The 16,695-nt window shown below is 37.0% G+C and overlaps 1 protein-coding gene across 1 annotated transcript; it reads left to right on the top strand.

Annotated features, from left to right (window-relative positions):
- The first annotated feature begins 6,590 nt into the window (after positions 1-6,590).
- On the top strand, positions 6,591-16,595 carry LIN7C (lin-7 homolog C, crumbs cell polarity complex component). The gene is made up of 5 exons (XM_004318906.4): positions 6,591-6,677; positions 10,197-10,315; positions 10,575-10,646; positions 12,362-12,571; positions 13,168-16,595. The coding sequence occupies exons 1-5, from the start codon at positions 6,641-6,643 to the stop codon at positions 13,321-13,323; spliced, it is 594 nt and encodes a 197-aa protein (XP_004318954.2). The 5' UTR covers positions 6,591-6,640; the 3' UTR covers positions 13,324-16,595.
- The last annotated feature ends 100 nt before the right edge of the window (positions 16,596-16,695 follow it).

The following is a 16,695-nucleotide window of genomic DNA, read 5'->3' as shown; positions in this document are numbered from 1 at the left end:
TACTCAATTAAAACCCCTGCAACAAAAGCAGTAAAAACAGAAGTAATAACATTTAGCACATCCCTCTTTTGTTTCTGGGGTTGCTTAGATGTCTATCCCCTTATCCCCTTCCACTGGATTTGTGAGTTCTTTGAGAGTAAGCTATCTTCCGGGTATCTCTAGGACCCAGCATAGTGATTTACTATAGTGGGTAATCGGGACATATTTGCAGAATTGATGTGATAAGGCTATAGTCTCTGTTTTCTGACTAGCCATTTGATGACCACATCAGTTGAAAGATTAAGAAGCTAATTATTCTAATGCTGTTTTGCAAAGTTCTGTCCATGCCTGGTAAGTTATAAGAAGCATGAAGAACAATGGATTCTGGAGAGTTTGGGGTGTTTTTTTAAAATCTTCATATTTTGGAATGGTTTGTGGTTGAATAAATGTTAATTTTTCAGACTCAATTTACCTTAACATAGTAATGTGTTTCATTTCAATGAATATTTTAGTTTGAGTCCATTTGCAGACTGAATGCTTTTTCAAAGTTTAAATGTAAATATACAGTAGTGGGCCAAACTGTAAAACATAGCACTTTGGTAAGTGCTGGTAGAAAGCATTCTGGATTGGTTCATTTGTATAGATTTCATTGTCCAAATTGCTTGAAAGTTCCTTGAGGGGAGGAACACATCTGGCATTTCTCCTCTTTCCCATAGCACTTGCTAAGTAAATTCTTTTGAATTAATTGATTGAAACTTTCTAATGGGAGAAAATAAATCTATTGACCTAGAATGCTCCAGGAACAAAGTTTAGAGTTAAGTTTTAGAAGTTGTGGTATGGTATGGCAAATATTCTAGAGGCTTATCCCAGCATTCTTTTTCCTCTTTTTCCCAAGGGACAGAGTTGAGATTTTGTAACTGGGCCCTTTGTCATTCAAAATAAAATACTTGCCCCAAATTACCTATCTCTGAATTTCTTTTACTTACTTTAAATGCATGGATATTTTGAAGTTTTGTGTTTATATGCATCTGCACCTAATATTAACTAATACATAAATAGTTAATTGTAATTCAACAATATTTTTGAATAAGTGCTATGCACTAGGTCAGTAGGTCTCAGCAAAGAGAGCACATTACAAAGACCATCATAGTTTTCCAAAAATACAAATGTTCCTGTCATACTTGAGACTTTCTGAATCAAAATTTATATGATGGGCCTCTAGCATGAAAAAAATATGTATATATATATATATATATATATATATATATATATATATATATACACATGTGCATACTCATACATACTGTTATATGTATCAACAAATTAGATAAATTAGATGGCATGAATATATATATTAGTTATATATAATATATAGTGAGTTTATATGTATTTGTATAGTTTTTCATAGTATTCCCTTATACTCCTTTTTATTTCTGTAAGGTTGGTAGTAATGTCCCCTCTTTTATTCCTGATTTTAGTAATTTGAATCTTCTGTCATTTTTTCCTGATCAGTCTAGCTAAAGGTCTGTCAACTTTGTTGATCTTTGCAAGGAACCAAATTTTGATTTCATTGATTTTTTTTTCATGTATGTATATATTAGAAATATATATATATATATATCCTACTTATGTATATATATACTACTTATATATACTACTATATATATTCTACTCCTTGTCTAATCTTTACTTTTTCTTTCCTTCTACTTATTTTGGCTTTAGTTTGCTCTTGTTTCTTGAGCTTCTTAAGATAAAAGTTTAGATTATTGATTTCAAGTCTTTCCTCTTTTTTAACATAGGCTTTTATAGCTATAAATTTCCCTCTATGTACTGCTTTAGCTGCACAATAAATGTATTTTTTTTAAGCCCTGAAGAGAATTCTGATGTGCATACTTGGTGAGAATATGCTGTATTTCTTTGCCACCATAGATTTTTGTTTGTTTGTTTTCCATTTCCCAGCATGGTTGCTGACCTTTTGAATCCACAAAGCTTTTCTTATAAAGCAAAGTGCCTTGGGTTTGGTTTGGTTGAATTTGCTTGCGGCTCAAAGATTTTTTTCACAGCCTTATCTAAAAAGCAAGGGCATGTTTGTTTTACTTGGTCTTTTCTGGGAAGTGAAGACTTAGGTTATATGGGCCCTTTTTAAAAAGCCCTTTCAGTTGGAATTTTACTTCTCTGCTTGTATTTCAACTAAGTGTGTTTTTGGCAGCCCTGACACAATGTTTATGTCATTTAAGCAGAGGTCAGCTAATAGTGAAAGCTTCCTGTGCTACCATAAACCCTCTCCCCTGGCCTCTGTACTTTATTTGCCTTGCTTTGCCCATGATTTGGCAGCATTATCACCCACTCCACGTGACAAGTGACATCATTGCTATAATGAGAATTCCAAGCAGCACCACTGGATCAAAGCCCATCTGTGTGCTTGCTCCCACACTTGACAAAACAAATTCCAAATTCATTCAGCATGCCAGTGCCATTTAGTCACTGTGACATATCCCAAATTTTGGACTCTGTGCAAAAACCAATCTGTGCCCACAGAATTAATCACGGAACACATTTTATGACGTTTGACAACAACTTAAAAGGTTCTCATCTTTGGCAGGTGGCTCTGCCAATCTGCAAGTATGTGCACGACAAATTCTGAACAATATATTGTATGGCTGAAAATACATCGTGCAGGATGAACACCCTGGAGAGAACCAGAGTGAGTCCAAACAATTCTGAAGTCTGTCTCAGTGACACATAAGCCAGACTGCTGTCTTGTGAAGGAGGGATGATGGCCTTAGGTACACATAGAAAGCCAAAGAAAAGGCAACAGCTCGTGTGCCAGTAAATGCTGAGAACATTGGCACAATTGCCTGTGTTGGCAGGACCAAGAGTTTGAGATGGCTAATTTAAGCGACAAGATCCTGGCAAACAGATTTATTTAGGGGAAGGGTGCGTCAGGAAGATGCCAGAAAAATACATCAATCTGTGCCTTTACATGTAGTGTAGAGTGATGATGAAACAATTGACATTAAAAAAGTAAACCCTTACACTTTAACATAACCTGCAACTCATTTTAACAAGCAGGGTTTACCTTAGATTTCTGGTATTCTGAGATGGGGTTTTGTGTTCTGAGCTGAGATCTGTGACCAAGAAAAATTCCCCTCAATAGGTGTTCTTGTAGAGGTTTCCCCATATTGTGGTGTTTAGTTGATTAGACCAAGTGTTTTCACATATTGTTTAATTTATTTAAAATGCAGGCTACTTCACTTTGACAAGATCATTCACTTCAAATAAAGAAAGCCATTTATCAAAAATTTTACTTTTCTGAGGAGTATATTATAGAAACTCGGTTGGAAAAAGAAAGACAACTGAGACTTTAATTGTACTAATAGAAGCCTGAATAGGTCCTTTTGCGTAAAAGTAATGTTTTACTCTGTAATAAGATATAACTCTTTTAAATATCTATTCTATATAGTAGTGCCTATTTGTATATGGTTCAACAGGCAATGAAATAGTAAAACATTCCACCTGGAGTGTCTGACTTCCTCACATTACTTTCCACTTTCCCAGCTTCCCTAGACAGCATTCTACCCCCAATTTTCCCCACCCACTCCAGTTTTCTCTTAATTGATGCTGTCTTAGTACATTCTATTTGCAATGTCTTGAGTGAAGAAAGTTTTCATACCTGCATCCTACTTAGGACTTTCATTTCTTATACAAAGATGACATTTGCATAATTTAGCTTTCACTGGGATTTGTCTAGACTCAGGCTTCCTATTCTGAGTGTTCCTCTCCATCTCCGAAGCAGGAAGTAATGCGAGGAAGCAACAGGTGAAGAGAAGTTTTTCCACAGGAAGAGCAATTCTCAATTAAGAAGCTGAGTGATTTAATAACCTGGCAGAGGCATACAAGCAAAAGCAGGTCTGCCTCATTTGTGCTCACAATTGCCTCCTTTGAGATGCGGGACAGCGATCAGTCTTCTCTTCCCATGAAGTGAAGGAGTTGGAACTCTCTAGATCTCTCCTAACTCTAATTCTCAAAGATACATGAATTAGGAAGGGACATTTTAGGAGATCTCTCCTTACAAATTAACTGATTCTTTCATTTACTTTGTACGTTGAATATAAATGGGTTCTTAATTAATTGAATCATATTTTCCCTGCTCAGAAGTAGCTCCTAATACTTTTTCTTCCTTACCTATGCTTCAAATAATTAATGATTTGTCATGTTCTGAGTCCCAATCCTTAGAATGTGACTTTTCATTCTTTTTATTCCCCTGCAAACTTTGAGGATCTTCTAATTATCCCTGGAATTGTGAAATTTCATGATTATTATGTGTATTAAAAAATTACCAAGGATAGGGAAAGAATCATTCAAAAGGAACAAAGCAAACAGTCCACAATCCCAGTTCATAAGAATAGTTCCTATTCCTGCCAATCAGAGTAGAACCACGTAATTCATGGGGCATGAGGTAAAGAACTTAGAAGGGTATTTCCTCAGTGGTGGGACACAATTAGCCCTTCACAAAAGACTCAACTGGTTCCACTTAACAGAGCTTAAAATCAAGCCTCAAAAAACAAAATTATTTTCAAGTGTTCTGTCTGCATTTCAAAACAAATCTCAAAAAATATTTATAGGAGTACAAAAATATCCAGCACCCAAAAAAGTAAATTTCACAATGCTTAGCCTTATTTAGTTAGTTAGTTACCAATCATGCAAGAAGCAGAAACTATGAGCCACAATGAAGAGAAAAATCAATCAATAGAAGCAGTGCCAGAAATAGCACAGATGATAGACTTAGTAGACAAAGTAAAATTGTCATTATAATCTTATTCTATATGTCCAGGAAGCTAGAGGAAAGATTGAGCATGTTAAGTGAGAACATGGAAAATGTAGAAACACCCCCATACACACCCCTAAATCAAACTGCTAGAGATAAAAATGACAATATCTGAGATGAAAAATGAACTAGATGGGATTAAGAGAATATTAGATGTTGCAAAAAGGAAACAGAGAAAAGCTTGAAAAACCAAAACGAACAGAGCATCAGTGAGCTATAGACGATGTCAGGCAGAGGAATATATGTGTAAGTGGAGTTATCAAAGGAGAGGAGCTGGAGGATGGAGGAAAAGAAAATACTTGAAGAAACAGCTGCAACATCTGCGTTTGTCTTTCTCCACGTGGTATTATTCTCAGTGCCTAGCAAGGTGCCTGGAAGACATTAAGTGTTTAATAAACATTTCTTGAATATCTGTGGCAACAAATGACAACAATGAATAAGAGATAAGTACATGAATGCTTTTGCAGGATATAAGGGCCATTAGGGGCCAAAGAAGGGGAAGAGGATGGAGAAAGGGAAGCTTAGTAGAAGTGGCATGTCTTCTGCAGCCCTGGAAGATGGGTTCAGTTTGAGGATGTATACAGCTTGGAGAACCAGAGGAAATGCGGAAGGGCATTCCACATAAAAACGACATAAATGAAGACTTGGAAGCAAGAAGAAACATGGTTTTGAATATTCTGCCTCTATTGGAGTGGTTATTGCATTGGAGGGATAATGAGAAATGAGGTTAGATAGATGAGTTAGGCTCAGAGTATGCAAGGCTTTAGAAAGAGGAAACAAGAGGAGAAGCCATTGAAAGTTTTTGTACAGAAACCTTTGATGATGGGATCAGGGTTCAAGGGGGAAAAGAGAGTATAATGGTGGCATTCGGATGGATTAGAAGAAAACATTATAGTTGAATGGAAAGGGTGGATCTGGGGCAACCAGGAGGTTAAAACAATCCTGTCATGAAGTGTTGAAAAGTTGTTTGTCAGCATAGACTACCGCTCAAATAAATGTTAGTGGAATCTGAATACTGGGCAAATTAATATTTCACTTAAACTAAGGTCTAAAACTTTTCTTGGTTCATGAATTTCAAAAGTGGCCCTAAGAATCTATAATGTGTTAAGAATATTATTTGCTTCCCAATATTTCATTTACATAAGATTTTGGATCAGCTTTTTTAAATTGTTGCTTTGGGGTGCACCAAAGTGCCTTATTTTCTCGCTCACCCAGGTATGTTTCATGCTTTTTGCACTTTCCATCCTTATTCACAAACAGATTTCTAGGGAAAATTCATGCCTTGGATTGTTAAATCAATTAAAGCAATGCAGCCACAAATGGAGACTTTATATTTCATTTACACACCTGTCATCGAATCTCATTGTTTAAGAATGTAAAGAACTCGGAGACAGGACTCTTTGTCGGACAGAGGGGGAAACTGAGGCCGAAAGAGGATAAGTGAGCAGTCCAGGCTCACAGAGCCACGAATGGTCAAGGTGGAACAAGAATCCAGACTCTCCCACGTGGAGCCAAGAGTTCCCAAGAGAGTGGGATAAGGCTTGAATCCCCACGCAGGGGGCACGAGTCGGGAAAGGGGCTCTTTTCAATCGTAGTTGGCCGGAGGATTTGAGAACTTTACGACCGCTGCAGCTGCAGCACAAGACCGACCTCGGAAGCCCGGCACATAAGTACCCCATACTCTAGAGACGGCCACGACGCTCGGAAACACCGCTCCCGTTCTCGCGATACTGGCCGGCCCCTGTTCCGGGCTCCTGGCTCCCGCTAGGCCCCTCCCCTCCACCTCAGCCCCTGTGTCGTCATTTCCTGTGGGTCTACAAGCAAAGGGAGAAGATGGCGGCGCTGGGGGAACCTGTGCGACTGGAGAGGGGTGAGTGGGGCCGAGGCAGGGACCGACGTGGGCGGAGGGGGTTGGGGAGTGCCTTATCCCCGGGGGGCGTGGGGCAGCCAAGCTCCAAGACCCGGAACCAGGTTGTCCCTCGCGCTGGCGCCGGTGGCCGCCGACGTTGCTGCGCCCGGCCCCGGGGAGGCCGCTTGCTGTTCCTGACTGATCCTCAGACCCGTCCTGTGTTCACACGAACCGTTCGGGAGCACAGCACAGTTCACCACCACCTGTCTGCATTCGCGGACACAACGCTGCACACGCTCTCCCTGGGTGGGCACGGCAGACGCAGCGTTCAGAGATGTGTCAAGCTGAGCAAACAACACACGCCCAGTTCGGACAGGCTACACGCACTGCCCGGTGTTGATGCGTGCACAACCCAGTGTCTCCGCCTTCACCCACACAGCCCGGACACACAGCGCGTTCCCACAGAACGTTCCCGCGTCCCCTTATTTGTGCACAAAACGCATCATTACTTCCACCACAACCTCACTTGTATTCGTATTGGGGGTATTTCCTGGCTGTGGGGCCCCTCCCGGGTACGGAGAAGGTGCTTTAAAAACACTCCTACTGAGCTGGTCTTGGGAAGAAGGTTACATAACTAGGCGGAATCGTGATAGATTGTAAAATACTTGAAAGTGCAGCCTTATTCCTTCTTTACAAATCCTACGATTGCTAACTGGCTGGTGGCTTGCTTTTTAGAGCAGGCTGTCAAGGAAAATAAAACCCGTTCTGCTGAGTAATTAGAAACGGAAAAGCCAGTGGAGGTACAAGGCTATGAGCCTTAAAGTGTCCTGTTGCAGATTTTCAGCATTCCACTCTTCCCCAAATGCTTTATTTCAAATAATTTCAAGCATACTTTTGACACACCAGTATTAGAAGTCATCGGTAAGAGTCAAAAAGTACAAACTAAACATTTGGAGTTCTAGTAGTAAACAAAGTATAGGATGGAGATTGAAAATATCTTGAAAATATTAGCATTTGCATTTACACTCTGAATATTAACTTCTGCTCTAAGAAAGGAATACATTTTTAGAATTGTATGTGGAGTCTTTCCTCATGCCTTCACACAAACTAGTGCACGCTTAACGTTGTTTATCCCTTACGGTGTTCACTATTTGTAAGTCTCTTTACAAGTGATGTTGTTTTTCTCCAGCCCACCAGACCATTAATTAAAGTATCATTTTTGACAGAGGAGTAGCTACTCTGGGAAGACTTGCTAAGTTAGGCCTAAGACTGTGACATCTTCTCCCTGAACACAATGACACTGTGCTTTGTAGATGGGAACAAATTTGTTTGGTGTTAACAGGAGTAGGTGTTTTTCTTTGAAAGCCAGGTGTAGGATTCTAACATGTTGGCGGTCTTTTGTATTTTTAAGTGCAGTACAAAATATGAAACTTCACCTCTGGCATTTAGTTTTGGTAGTCATGGCTTTGTTTTCTCCTATTTAAGAGTTCATTTTAGTTCCACAGTAGTTCCACAGCTCAGAACCTTAGTAGGATGAACTGCCAGTGGATGCCATTTAGCAGAATAAGAAAGTCAGATTACACCAACTCTGATTCTTAATACTTAGCATTATGTTTAACAGACTTTATTAAGAAACTCTTCCAGCAATCCTACAATATAAAAATAGTGCATATGATCAAGATCCTGAATGCCTTCAAAGTCGTCAAAACAAGATTCAGTGGAACCCCTTTGAGCACATACTGGGTACAGTGTAGGTTCAGTAAAGAGTATTTTACTTTTTCAGTTTTTTGTTAATTGGAAATTTTTATAGAGCTTACATATTGTAATTTTGTAAGTTAGAATATTTGATGAACCAGCACTCCTCATTCACCAGCCATTCTGGTGGTGGGAGATCAGAATGGGGAAAGTCTTTTTCCATTGCATTGGATTAACAACAGTTTAAGCTTTTATTACCTGAAATTGAAGAATCTACTTCTTTCTTCACTACAATTTATTCCTAGGTTTCCAGATGCAAACACATACGAATTCTATAAAGAAAAAAGTTCCAGTCCTTCAGTATAATATAAAATTCAGAACTTCTTCCATTTAAGACAAAAGGAGGCAAGGAATTTAGAATAATAGGTACTCTAGCCCCCTGTGGTACAAAAAAAGTTAAAAACAAAAATCCAAGGGAGATAGTCAGTGTTGGAACATGACTGAATCTTGTAAAATTTCTTAATTCATAAAATACTTACCCTCACACTTCCCAATGAGACCTGCCTAACATGCTTAATGTATTTGTATAGATGTGTAGAATCCCTTGTTTCTTATGATTAATTGGTCCTGATGTAACATAACATTTATGCTCGCTATATGCCAGACCCTTACCGTGTATTTTTGTTTTAGTCTTCAAGTAATTCTTATAAAGGAGATACTGCTATTTCCATTTTACAGTGGAAAACAGACACAGGGAGGTTAAGTAACTTGCCCAAGATCACACAGCTGTTACTGAGACCAGATTCACAGTGTTTTAATAAAGACAAGCTCAGTCAAATACATGTTTAGAAAATACAAAACAATTTAGAATAATAGGTACTATAGCCCCCTGTGGTACAAAAAAGTTAAAAACAAAACTCCAACGAGAGTTAGACAGTGTTGGAACTTGACTGAATCTTATAAAATTTCTTAATTCCTAAAATACTTAGCCTCACACTTCCCAATGAGAATTGCCTAACATGCTTAATGTATCTGTATAGATGTGTAGAATCCCATACACTGTGTATCCCAAATACACTGTGTTAATGATCCTAAGTTGAAAACAGACCAGTTAATTTTACTCACTTCTATCATTGTTTTAAATGTGTTCCTGCGAGTAACTGCACCTATTATTGAAGAGTTTTCCTATCTACATACATATTACGTTTCCTTTTGGGAAATAAACAGTGATTTCACTAGCACACTGTTTTATACTGTTCAGTGCTTTGGTTACTAATGATGGTAGGTAAATTTTTATTGACTAAATAGCTTCTGGTAATACTGTCAGCTTTTCTGAAGCAGTACAGTGTTCATGTGTCTATGACATTTGAGCTCCAGTCCTTTCCTGTGACATTTAGTACTTTATATTTGATTTTCCTGTGTCTCTCAAAGGTGCTGTTTTCCAGATTTTATGCTGGTGCAACATCAGTATTCCTAATCCACAGTAAAATTTAACATTCTTCTCAGACTTTACATTCCCATCCTCCATACATGAACACACACACAAACACACCACACACAAGTTCATACTCATGCTTTTTCTCTCTGTGTTATACGTATTTCTTGTTAGTCGTTAAGGAATGAATCCTAAATGCTGCGCTGTTACACAAGCATTTAGAGAGTATTCTGGGACTTCCCTGGCAGTCCAGTGGTTAAGACTCCATGCTTCCACTGCAGGGGGCACGGGTTCAGTTCCTAGATGGGGAACTGAGAGCCTGCATGTCGCGTGGCATGGCCAAAAAAGAAATAAATATTAGAGAATATTCTGAGAAAATTATCTATCAGTGTGTGTTTGTTTAACTATAGATATTTGTAGAGCAATTGAATTGTTGGAAAAACTGCAAAGGAGTGGAGAGGTACCGCCACAGAAACTGCAGGCTTTACAAAGAGTCCTTCAAAGTGAATTCTGCAATGCTGTAAGAGAGGTGAGTAAATGGTATTAAAATTTACTAAAAATTTGAGTTAATTAGGGTAAGGTAATATTCTGAAATTTGGGTTCAGAGTTTCTTAAAAAAGTGAACTTTAGAACCTGCCTCTCTTGTTTTTGGAATTTCTAATAGAAAAGCATTTTACAAAGATGCATAACTTTGTCTAAAATTTTAACACATTCAGTAACTTCACAAAGAGCTCAAACATGGTATATTCTGAGATTAAAAATCGCAATAATAACTTCGGGTTTTGCAGGTATATGAACATGTTTACGAGACTGTGGACATCAGTAGCAGTCCTGAAGTGAGAGCTAATGCGACTGCAAAGGTACATTTTTTTCATTTATTAAAAGGGAGAGGATTCTTCATAAATTAAAGGTTTAAAATGTGCAATTATTAGATTCACGATAGGCTTATTTTGAAAACTAACAGTATCTTTCAGGGTACACTAAACTTCTCGATTCCTGAGAAATAGGACTTTTTTAATTGGTTTTACAGAAGATATTTTATGCAGTTTAGATGATGCATTAAAAATATACTTGCACACAAATAATACATATATACATAGTTGCTATATGTAATGTATATATCATTATTTAAATATTCATCAGAATTCTGAGGTATGAATTATTAGCCTCACTTTATTGGTGGGGAAGCATCAGATTAGGTTACTTACCTCAAACCACGCAAATAGTTAATGGTAGATCTGGGGTACTCCCTCCAAGTTGCGCTTCACTTTCTCCTTAACGTTAACTCTGCAAATAGGAGGTTACCTCTTCAGAGCTGCAGGTGGTAGGTTTTATGTGCTTTTCTCTGCCAGTATTTTCCTCAGATAATTCAGGCATTGACCTCAGTGTCCATCATATGTGGTTAGAATAAGTAAATATCGGCAGTAGGTGACTTAAACTAGAACTAGTCATTAACAGGTAGTTTTTCATTGATAGTTACTGGTTCACAAAAGGCAGTATTGGATTCTCTGTTGAGTACAAACACTTAAACATGTGGGTATTATTTGACAGAGTAGGAAAAAACGATTAAAACTTGCGTTTAATTGCTGACTTTCACAGCTGCCTGAATTTCTGAGCCTCAGTTCCATTATCTGTAAAATGAGGCCTCTTTCAGAGCTTAGAATGTGGTGGTATTCAACAAATCTTGATTTTCTTTCTCTCTTCCTTCCCATGTTTGCTCACGTACCCTGATCCAACACAAAAAAAAGAGTACCAGATTACTTAATTATCTTTAAAAGCAAAATGAAACCCAGAATCTCAACTCTGTTAGAATTAGTCTAGATTAGTCTAAATTTGAAAGTTTTAAAGATGTGGCTCTGTTTCACAATTCACATTGACTCTGTGTACCCCTCTTTTTTTCAATATTGAGTTATTTCTTGATGAGTTAGTATACAGTGCAAATAGTACAGCCGCCAGAATGACTGCATTACAAGGACAGCTGCCTCTGTACAGGTTGCATAGGTGGGCTGCGCCCTGCCCAGAAGCCCCTGGAGGGGCCAGGCTTCCCAGCCCCCAGAGCTCAGGGCTGCTGGCATGTGAGGGGAGGGGTTCTCCTCTTTAGTGTGCACATTGTTCATCTTCCTAGCAAGCCTGCTTGCCAAGCACTGCACAGAAGTTCTGGGCACTGGAAGGCCTAGGAGTGGCCTGAACGACCTTAACACTCCTGCATAATCCCAGGGTAGGCTTTTCACTCATCCTCCTTAAAACACCATCTGCTTAGCTTACCTTCACTGTCAGTGCATTTGTGGGCATTCAGACGTCAAAAATATTTACTTCAAAAGTGTTTTTTAAAAAGGGACAAAAGAATGAAGTGAACAGGGGCTTCACTGGTGGCGCAGTGGTTGAGAGTCTGCCTGCCGATGCAGGGGACACGGGTTCGTGCCCGGGTCCGGGAAGATCCCACATGCCGCGGAGCAGCTGGGCCCGTGAGCCATGGCCGCTGAGCCTGCGCGTCCGGATACCGCAAAAAAAAAAAAAAAAAAGAATGAAGTGAACAAATGTCCTGTTTTTTTAAGTACGTAAAATTTTCTTTCAGGCTACTGTTGCTGCATTTGCTGCCAGTGAAGGACATTCTCATCCTCGAGTTGTTGAGCTCCCAAAAACAGAAGAAGGCCTTGGATTCAATATTATGGGAGGCAAAGAACAAAACTCTCCAATCTATATATCCCGAATAATTCCAGGTGGAATTGCTGATAGACACGGGGGTCTCAAGCGAGGAGATCAACTCCTTTCTGTTAATGGAGTGGTAGGGATGCATTTTATTTCTACTTGTAGCAATGTGTTGTGACCACTTGGGGGTGTACTTGAGTTATAGAAACAGAAGATGTAGGGAAAAACCAAAGAAGCTTTGTAGTTTAGAAATCCCTTGGGGGAATCTTAGGCACTACTGTTTAGTAGAGTGATACTTTTTGAAGCACTTTGGGTGTGTTTTGCTTCTTTCCAATGTAAATTAACAATGCTTAGTGTGATTTTTATGAAGTAACTAAGGTCCTTAGTAGTTAAGGCAATACATTAAATTAAAAGTCTATCCTCAATTTAGTCTTATAGAATGGCAATTGCCTGATTTACTTCTAACCTAGTGAAATAATAGGGCATGTAGATTGATATGCTAATTATTTGGAACCTAAAGAACCAGTTCCTAAACTACAAACAGAATATGGTTTAGCAGAGGATTTTACACTGATTAAAATGATAAAGCAGGATTATTTCATAGGTTTATAGTTTGAAATACAACATAAAAAATTTTTTACTTGTGTATATTTTAAACATTTTTCATTTTGAGTTACTTACAAAACCTAGATATTAATTGTGTTTGTGTCTGTGTGGTTTTTCTTTTCCTAGAGCGTTGAAGGAGAACATCATGAAAAAGCTGTAGAACTGCTGAAAGCAGCTCAAGGAAAGGTTAAATTAGTAGTACGGTACACACCCAAGGTCTTGGAAGAAATGGAGTCACGCTTTGAAAAAATGAGATCAGCAAAACGCAGGCAACAGACCTAAAACTTTACACTCCATTTTGCTTTTAGATAGAGAAGTTTTACTTGTGACCTACTGATGGCCGCAATGCCAATGATTGTAAAAAAAAAACAAAAACACTTCCCGTGAAATCCTCCTTGCCATTTTATAAATGCCTATTTTAACATCATTTATGGTTCCAGAGATGCATACACTTTTTTCTGACAAGAAAAAGTAAAAAGGTGATGAGGGCGATTCCGTCCTGCTGTTTTTACAGGCCTTTTTCAACAAATGCAGATTTTGTCATAAAGTTGTTATAGATTTTTAAAAATGCTTTTTTAATATTAAAATGTACTTTTACATTCTTAACCTTTTTTTAGGGAAAAAAAGTTTTCTTTATTTGGCTGCTTATTTAAAAATAACAGTTCTCCATTCTTTTCTTTGCTTTTTTTTTCACCTGTAACATTTCTTTATGGTTTTCCAAGAAATTAAACATAACAGTCTCAGCTACAGCAGTTTATTACACTATCAATGTTAACATTGATGCGTTTTGTATTTGGAACACACACATAATATATATTATCAATGGTAAATTATAACTCAGCACAGTGGAAGTTTTTTACTTTTATTTAAACATAATATATAATGATATTCATTTATACTGATTTATAAAAGTTTTTAAACACTGATACAATCATTGCTAAAATATGTATTCTTTCATAATATTTGAGTAGTGAGGCAAGAGAATGTAATTTGATTGTTAGCAATACTGATAACATCTTTCTATTTATAGTCAACAATATATCATAAATTACAAATGCAAAAAGAGGTTTAGGTTTCATCTTTTGCAAATTTTTTTAATGCTATTCATTTTTATTTAAATATATTTCTTATATTTTCATCGTTCCATTTCTAGAGATGAGCCAGTTAATAAGCCAGTGGTGGGAAATAGCAAAGAAGAAAAAGTAATACCTTTAACCTCACTAGGCTAAAGAGTTACACACACTTAAGTAGCTCAATTTAAAGACTTGATATTAAATAGGAAAAAGATAGAAGGGTATATTTAAGATATATAGAAATCATGAGGTGATACATTCATAAGAATCTGCAGACGCTTTGTCAAAATGAGTAAGAACTCATTCACTAGTTGGATTTAGAGATGTGATCTTTATGATTCAGTTATAATGATGGGAATTCTGAGATACTTTGATTTGTCCACTGGATGTCACTGTTTTACTGAAAGGCAGCTATTAGTGGATGACGGTGACTGAGGTCTTTTTAAAGGCAGAAATTAAAGAGGTAAGGTTCATTTTCAGACACAACTTACAGGAACATTTGTCAGGCTTTTAAAAATTTTAAGTGACAGGTGCTAGAAAGAAAATAATGGATTGAAATACATAAGGAATTTACAATAATTATCAACCCTGTGTAAAGAGTGGGCATTTTGTGACATTCCTTCAGGAAGAATAGAAATGTGTATCTTTTTCTGCATGTTTGTGAGCACTGTGAGTCTTAAAAGATTATTCCAGTTTCCAATGATTTTCAGAATAAAAGTCAGCATTGTTATTTATCTTTTAGGTATTGAACACTGGATTGCATGGTTGAATGTGTCTTTAGTCCACTACAAAATGTGCTTGTTATTGATAGGATCATGTTATTAAATTGTATATTTCCAAATTAATTGATGTTTTAAAAATGTTGAGACCAAAGTAGTGTAGAAGAGTTACAGACTTAATTTAATTGTAAAATAATTAGAGGTATTTGTTGTAGAGCTTTATATATTAAAGAGCGGTATCGGTGCATATAAAAACAGTAATATTATTGTTATGCTTGTATTCTTGCATTACATGGTAACTAAACCCTGAAGAAATCTTAGTATTACTACAGCTGCAGTAGCTTTTAAGGGTGTGTCAACATTTCATTATAAATTATAGCTTCCTGGTTCAGTATCTCAGCTGTTTCAGAACTTTCAGCCAAGTTAAACCTTTCTTGGTGTTGAAACTTAGTAAGTTGAGTAAGCTATTTTTTGTTTCTTCTAGAGTAATCCACAATCTGTTCTTTGTGTGGGTTGGCACTTATTTGTAATTCTTAAAATATGGATAGCTTAAAAGAGCCAAATACAGTAGTTTTGCTTGCTCCCGTTGAGCATGAGTAGCAGTAGTTTATTTTCTTTAATGCAGTTTTCATAGCGTATCCCAGAATTTTAAATCCTGACCATAGAAAAATGCAGTCATTCAGTGGCAGAGATGTACGATAGTGGTCTAGTATAGTGAGGAAATGAAGGCAATTTTCATCTTATAAATGTATGATTCATGAACATAACTAGGTACATAGTAAGTATATAGTAGGTGTTTGATTTGTAAATTATAAATATAAATTATCTTCCCTTCCCAATTTCCATTTATTTTCTTGGTATTTCAAAATGAGTTGACTCAGTGATTCTCAGCCTTAGCTGCACATTAGAATACCCTGCAGGCCTTTAAAAAATAATGACACTTGAGTCCCATCTGATACCAACTCAATCAGAATCTCTGAGGTGGGACCAGATGCTTAGTTTTTCAGAGCTTTCCAGCTGGTTCTAAAGGACACCGAGGGTTGAGAACCACTTGTTTTCCCCTTTATAAAATGCTCTAAGTACACTTTTGGAAGTATCAGAATAATTCAGTTTACAGCTACTACTAAATAGCTGCAAATGTAATGATTGGTGCAATTTCTTAGTAATTTCTTTAGGAAATAAAGGTACTTGGCATTCCTTATTTGGGAAGTAACTACAGCCTCCCTTTTTCTTTCTTTTTTTTTTAAGTAAAATATCAGTAGTTTAAATGTAAATTTTTAATGTCTGTCATCTTTCTGCCCCCTTTCCCTTTAAAACTTTCAAAAATAAATGTTTATTATTTGAGAAGCATATTTAAAAGTTACAGATGAGAAATATTTTCATTGATAATTATGTGCTACCTTCATATGGCCACTTTATCCATTAGTATAACACTAGGTTGTAGTGGCCTAATTCTTTGGGGTTTGATAATTCAGATGTGTTTTTTAAAAAACAAAACATTGTCTTCCTCTTCTAAATTTTTGAAAGTTACTTTGCTCAAGTACTTTGGCTCAATACTTTGTTTACAATACAAATGGATATTATAGCATTTAATAGAAGAGATGGCTACGGATTATCTGAAAAGAATGTCAGCATGACTTGATGTAGACTTAAAAGAATATATGTTGTGAGTATTTTATTATGTGGAATGATCATTGAAATATTAAGGACTCTAGTAATTGTATTTCCTGAATAAATGTATGTTTATGAATTTTCTAACATATATTTTTGTTGTTCCTCTACTGACAATCTGGTTTATAGTTTTTATTGTCCAAAATGTTACTAACAGTGTTTCTTCAAAGGTGGTTGTAGTTCTATAATGA

This window comes from Tursiops truncatus, chromosome 8 (assembly GCF_011762595.2).
Source record: "Tursiops truncatus isolate mTurTru1 chromosome 8, mTurTru1.mat.Y, whole genome shotgun sequence".
Classification (NCBI taxonomy): domain Eukaryota; kingdom Metazoa; phylum Chordata; class Mammalia; order Artiodactyla; family Delphinidae; genus Tursiops; species Tursiops truncatus.
This window is presented reverse-complemented; position numbering and strand designations above follow the sequence as displayed.

Coding starts and splice junctions, on each gene's coding strand:
- LIN7C (XM_004318906.4), top strand. CDS start 6,641: ATGGCGGCGCTGGGGGAACCTGTGCGACTGGAGAGGG. Junction 6,678..10,196: donor ACCTGTGCGACTGGAGAGGG/GTGAGTGGGGCC, acceptor GTTTAACTATAG/ATATTTGTAGAGCAATTGAA. Junction 12,572..13,167: donor TCCTTTCTGTTAATGGAGTG/GTAGGGATGCAT, acceptor TTCTTTTCCTAG/AGCGTTGAAGGAGAACATCA.